A 6,000-nucleotide genomic window follows, 5' to 3' on the forward strand; every position below is an offset into this window, starting at 1 on the left:
TCTTAGTGACTTCCATACCCCTCCCAAGTTGAGCCATCCCTTCCCGATGTTGGGGTACAGTCGAACGCAGTGCTGCCTGTGGTCAGGCCCCTGTTGGGAGATCCAGGCCTCGCCCCTGCTGTCTGCCAGCACTCCCAGTAGAAGCGTGATTGTAAAGCGGTGGCCCTATTGAGTCTTTTTCTACCAACTGACATAGTTGATCAAACAACTATGAACAAAAGGGTTTTCCGTGAGCCATGTTGAAGAGATTCTGCCCTTAGAGAGCCAGCAGAGGCTTCGAGGCCTACCTGGCGTTTGTGTTTACGGAAGGCAGCACATTCCGTTGGCCTTCCCTGTGCTCTCCTCTGAGCATACCTTCCATATGGTTATTTCACTGTGGCCATTTGGAAGTATCTTAAGGCATTTTCATCAGTGAACAATCACATTTAGTCTCGGGCAAGAGAACTCACTATTTATGGAGGTTGAACTTAGTATTAGAAATACTTCTGATGTCTGCTCATCTTGGCCAGCATGGCTCACGCCTATAATCCCAGCACTTTGGGAGACCGTGGCAGGAGGATCACGTGAGCCCAGGAGTTCAAGACCAGCCTGAGAAACATAGCAAGACCCCATCTCTACTGAAAATAGAGGACTTAGCTGGGTGTGGTGGTGAGTGCCTACATGGAGTGCCAGCTGCTTGGGAGGCTAAGGCAGAAGGATTGCTTGGAGTTGGGTATTCAAGGCTGCAGTGAGCTATGAGTTGTGCCACTGTACTCCAGCCTGGGTGACATGGTGAGACCCTGTCTCTCAAAAAGAAAAAAGAAAAGCGGGGAGATTCAAAAATCATCCAGTTTCCTTATCTCCAGGTCAGGTAATGCAGGAGTCAGAAAGAAAAGCAGTTTATCCAAAATGGTAAAAGCAGCATGTAGCTGCCTTAGGATTAGAGCCCAAGTCTCTGCTTTTTGAGCAATTTCTGACTCTCAATCAGATATCTTAAAAGTCAGATTTCAGATTCATATTTGACTTAGCATGTCTAGGGGACAGGTTTTTAAACTTTATTTTAATATGATAATATAATAATATTTAATATAAATACAAGTTCTATTTTTTTGAGAATAGAATTAGTTATAAAAAGGCAAAAATGTTTTCTCATGTTTGATTAACAAGCAAAATGTTTCACTTCACATTGGCAGAATGTAACAGCTGTTCCTCGTTGCCAGCCGGGAAACAGTAGCACTGCCATGCGCTTGTTCCGACCATGGTGTCCAGCCACCCTGCTGGCTGGTGCACAGGAGGCTTTCTTGTCAGCTGTGGCAGGGATGTGGCAGGGATCGGCCCAGTCCTCCAGCAGCTGGCAGAGTGGCAGAGCCGCCCCGCAGCCAGGAAGATGTTTCCATTAGAGCTTGAGGAGGAGGGAGCTGATGCGAAGCCTTGTCATCCTTTACCCAAAAACACTGCTCGTGAAAAGAGCGATTTTACTTCAGTGGAACACACTTGCGCATTTCCATTCTAACGGCCCCCCTGCGGATGCCAGTGTGTCGGTGCCCTGGCCGTCCAGTCAGCTCATAATGTGTGGTTAAGATGTTTTCATTATTCTTCAGCCGATTGTATGTTTGCTGGCTCAGAATGGAGGAGCTCCCTGTGATGTGCATGGAAGGATATATTTGTCTTTCCCACCGCGTGTTTCAAAACAGATTTCTGCTGTAAAACCCCAAGTGTGAAGCCTCGCCCGAGAATGCTTGCTTCTGCCATAGGGAACCTTGAGGTGCTACTGGACACAGATGGGAGGGGAAGTAACTCGGGGGGCAGGAAACTGGGCTGGCGCAGCTCCCGATAGACCCCATCAGAAGAGCAGTGTTTACCCGGAGGGTGCAGCCTGCCCCCACACCCCTACCCCTTACTGCACTCCTTACCTCACCCCCACCCCCAGCCCACTTGATGCTCTCACCTCAAGGCTTCTGGTGCTGTCCTCAGAGCCAAGTAACTTTCAGTTCTTCCAGATAAATGCATAGCCACACTTTTTCTCTCATTGTAATTGCAGTTTTAAATTTTATCATCTGTTCTCAGTACTAAATCTGGTCATTTAAAAGATCCTTCAAAATCAAATGATGACCAGTTTATATCTATTTTTAAATACTTCAGAAGAACACAAAAGCCTGAACTTTCTGAGAAGGTGGAGTAGAGGTGTGGAAAGAGGTTGGGTTGGTTGGACTTCGGTCGTTTTTGAGATTCCCTGGGCCCCAGAACTTGTATGATACTGCTCTATGAGTTACGTCTCCTCGCAGTCAGTCAGTTGAGAAGGATGGCCGAGGGCCCAGTAGAAGAGAAATGCCTTGTAATTAGAAGAGAGCACATCGCGGATATGTTCATGGCATAGACGTGAGTTGTTTTCCTTTGTGTCTGAACAATGGGAAATGTTGAAGCAAGTCTTTGCAGAGTCTTTCTGTGACAGCCAAGAGTCTGTTTGCCATTCAAGACCAAAATGAGGCCTTGTGCCTGCCACCTGCCAAGGCTTCTGATGTGGCAGTGCCAGGGAGCAGAGTGGCATCCCATCACAGAGGACTCTGACCAAAGCGAAGGTTTCGCCGGGAGGGGAGGTTACTTTCCACCCAGCACTGGGAGACAGAGCCAGGTACGAGATGAGAGAGGACTGAGAGCCTCTAGGTTTGCAGGAACGCACTTGGCTGTTCTTAGGTGTTTGTGTATCTTTAACTATTACTCTAATTTGTTGATGCTTAACTTTGGGCCTGTGCACCTCTTGTAGCTTGGAGGCCCATGAATAGCCTTTATTGACCCTGGGAAATTGTACAGAAAATTGTGGGTGAGTCATTCCTGGGAGGGAACCCCAGCTCCTCACAAAGGTTCCTCTCTCACCCTGCCAAGGATAAGAACCATTGCTCGAAATTACATATTATTCTGAATGTAATGAGAGCATTGATACTAGTTGAACTGTTTCATCTTGTAGAACAATTTATAGTTGTCTAGCTCATGTGCTGCCTCATACTGTGACATACTCACTTCTGTTAGAGGCCTGCAGGTGACCGCGGCTTGCCTCTTGGTGACCATGCTCATGTGAAAGCTTGGTGCCCAAAAGAAAAATAAAAAAACATCTCTAAAGAATGAGAATTGTCAAAAAGGACTACACAGTGTCTGTTTCTTTTCTGCACAGGGCACGGTGGTCCAGGTGTCACCTGACTTGTCCTGACCCACAGGCAGCCCCCAGTGCAAACTGCCCCACAGGACGGAGCCAACAGGCCTTCACTGTTTAGGCTGCCTCAAGCCAGTTCAAGTCTGTTCCAAGGGGCCCGCTGCAGTAGTTGATTGATTAGAAAAATCTGGATAAAGCCAAAGATGTCCTTTGTCTACAAATCCCATACAATTGAGACTTAAGCTTTTGCGTAGTATTACTGATTTCATAGTTTGGTGACCCGTCACTAGGAAGTGTTTTCAAAGCTGTGTTTCAGACTTGCCTTGTTTTCTGCATTTTTGGCTCTGCATTGAAGGGGATGATCCCTGACAGATGTTCCCTCAGTGGAGAGGAGACCCCTGTGATCCTATTAAAGTCCTCGTGCCACCCAAAGGCACAGATAGGGGGCAGATACAGAGGCAGCTCCCTGTTATTCTTGGTGGGGGGGAAGTCATTAGGGGAGCTGCCTTTGGTAACCCTGTAATCCCAACAGTAGCAACCTTAGGTGCCTCTTCTGGGTAGGAGGCCTGAGCAGAGAGCCCTAGCTTTACTTTCCTGCTTCAGGGCCTGGAGGAAAATGGAGGCGCAACCTTGCAACCTCCACAGCGTGTGGGCAGACGCTCCAGAGAGCCCCCATGAGCGCTGATTTCCCTTAAGCCAGGGGCAAAAGGCAGAGCTACAGACTGGTGACATCGTCTGTGTGAGACAGTGGGTGGGACAGTGGGGGTCCCGTCCCTAGGGCTGAGTTAGACCACTCGGCATCCAGCCCACGTGTGTAGCACAGCCGGTAGTCAGAGGTGTGGACGCGTGTGTGGCAGGCGCCCTGTGAGTCTGTCCCTGAGAACAGCTGCAACTGCTTTGCTTTTCAGATCAGCCGGGAGATGATGGAGAAAATCCCAGTATTGAGGAGCCTCCGCGCCCGAGAGCAGCAGGCTGGGAAGGACGTCACCCTCCAGGGTGAGCACCAGCACCTTCCGGAACCAGGCCGCCAGCAGGCAGTGCCCCTGAGTGCTGGCAGAAGGCCCCCGGACACACCCGGGCCAGAAGCCAATTCCATGGAGGCAGCCCGTGGCTCCCCACCAGGGGAGGGTGCCCCGCTTGCAGCCGACGTTTATGTTGGGAACCTCCCCCGGGACGCCCGTGTGAGTGACCTGAAGAGAGCCCTGCGTGAACTCGGCTCCGTGCCCCTGCGGCTCACCTGGCAGGGCCCACGGCGCAGAGCCTTCCTCCGTTACCCAGACTCAGCCGCAGCCCAGCAGGCCGTCTCCTGCTTGCAGGGTCTGCGACTGGGCACCGACACCCTGAGGGTGGCGCTGGCCAGGCAGCAGAGGGACAAGTGACCTTGTGGAGAGCCACAGAGCTCACTGCAGACTCACCATCCCCATCCCCTGCTGCTCCGGTTCCCATGGCGCTCGAGAGGCCTGCGTGGCAAGACGTGGCAGAGCCACCGCGTGAGCTGCTCGGGTCTCAGTTCTTTCCAGAAGTCACCACTCAGTGAACGCCCAGGGCCTCCTGTGAGTGGGGAAGCGAGCCCACAGTCCATCTCACAGCACACACAGACTTCAGCCTCCCGTTCGTGCAGGCTCAGGCCTTGAGCCAGTTCGTGTTTCTCTGGAGGGACAGAGCAGAGGGGCCGGGGACTGAGTGAGTGGCGAAGCAGGGGTGGGTGATGTGAAGATGATCTCGGGTTTGCCAGGGGTGGGCTGAACGGGAGAAGATGGACAAAGGATCCGGCTCTCAAGAGGCCCTGGCCGGGACTGCACACCGGGTACAGAGAGCGCCCTTGGACTTTAGGGTCCTGAGCTGGCAGCATGGCAGAGAGAGCTCCATCCATGTCACAGGAGCCCAGGGAGCTCAGCCCCTGGGTAAAAAGTGCTCACTGCAGCTCAGATCAGTCCTCAGGTCACACTTTGGGGAGCCAGCGTCCCTTCTTCCCCTCCCCAGCCCACTCCTCCCTCTGCGGACACACACTCTGGGCCCTCAGCCAGCTGGCTGCACGGGGAGCAACTTGGTGTTGTGGGAGAGACCGGCTCTGGGAGAACGGGTTTCATCCCAGCCTACGTCACATTTGCCCAGTGCCTTACGTTTTCTGGTTTTTTCCCTCCAGTTCTGTTTCTAAAAACCAGCTGGAGTTTGGCTGAACTGTCCTTTCTCAACAGAAGCGCTTTTGCAATTGATCCCGGGCAACAAGTCAAAATAAGCTTTTAAGTGGAGATTTTATTTTTTTCAAATGTATATGCTTTGGAAATTTTGATTTTTTAGCCAGAGGGTTTTACCAAGTGTTATTTTAAGCACATTATTATGCCTCAAGAGGGCAGCCCTTGCACGCACTTTAAAGAAAATGTTTTCAGGACACTCAGTCTTCTCTTTGAAAGGGCATTTTCTCACTGGTTTTCCCGTGAAAATCCCGTGGAGACTTTGGAAAGAAAACGCGGCCTTAGATTTGCTCATTAAAGACTGATTTCCTTCCTAAGTCGCCATGAATAAAATGGGGGAGTAGAAACGACTGGAAGCACCACACCTGGCCCTGGGCCCTGGGCCCACTGTGTCCTTGGCCTCCCCCCCACCCGCACGGCTGGTCACATTTGTCACTGGGCATTCAGCTCAGTGTCAGAGGCCGACTCAGCCCCCAGTTCAGAGTAGTCACCTGGTTACACTGAAGTCCTCACCTTCTTTTCTCTCTTTTTTTAAAGAACACTTCTCTTTTTGAAAGATTCTCGTTTGTTTTTTTGTTTACCTTTTTTCTGTGGATTTGCTGCCGTTAGAATAGCAACTCGAGGAGAAGAGCAAGTGAGTCATCCCTGCCTTGTCCACTCCCTGTCCGGCCAGCAGTG

General features: G+C 51.2%; 1 protein-coding gene across 12 annotated transcripts in view; it reads left to right on the forward strand.

Moving 5' to 3' along the window:
- MTHFSD (methenyltetrahydrofolate synthetase domain containing) overlaps positions 1 to 5,665 on the forward strand; it is a 24,941-nt gene extending 19,276 nt beyond the window's left edge. For 8 of the 12 annotated variants that reach the window (XM_009196995.4, XM_003917276.5, XM_003917277.5 and 5 more), the window contains one exon: positions 4,036 to 5,639. In XM_009196995.4, the coding sequence (XP_009195259.1) occupies positions 4,036 to 4,506 (471 nt within the window). In that variant the 3' untranslated portion in view covers positions 4,507 to 5,639. Of the gene's footprint in view, positions 1 to 4,035 lie in introns of all 12 variants that reach the window. The other 4 variants (XM_009196996.4, XM_009196994.4, XM_021932250.2 and 1 more) reach the window with 1 other exon arrangement.
- The last annotated feature ends 335 nt before the right edge of the window (positions 5,666 to 6,000 follow it).

The sequence above is a fragment of the Papio anubis genome, chromosome 18 (genome assembly GCF_008728515.1).
Source record: "Papio anubis isolate 15944 chromosome 18, Panubis1.0, whole genome shotgun sequence".
Taxonomy (NCBI): Eukaryota; Metazoa; Chordata; class Mammalia; order Primates; family Cercopithecidae; genus Papio; species Papio anubis.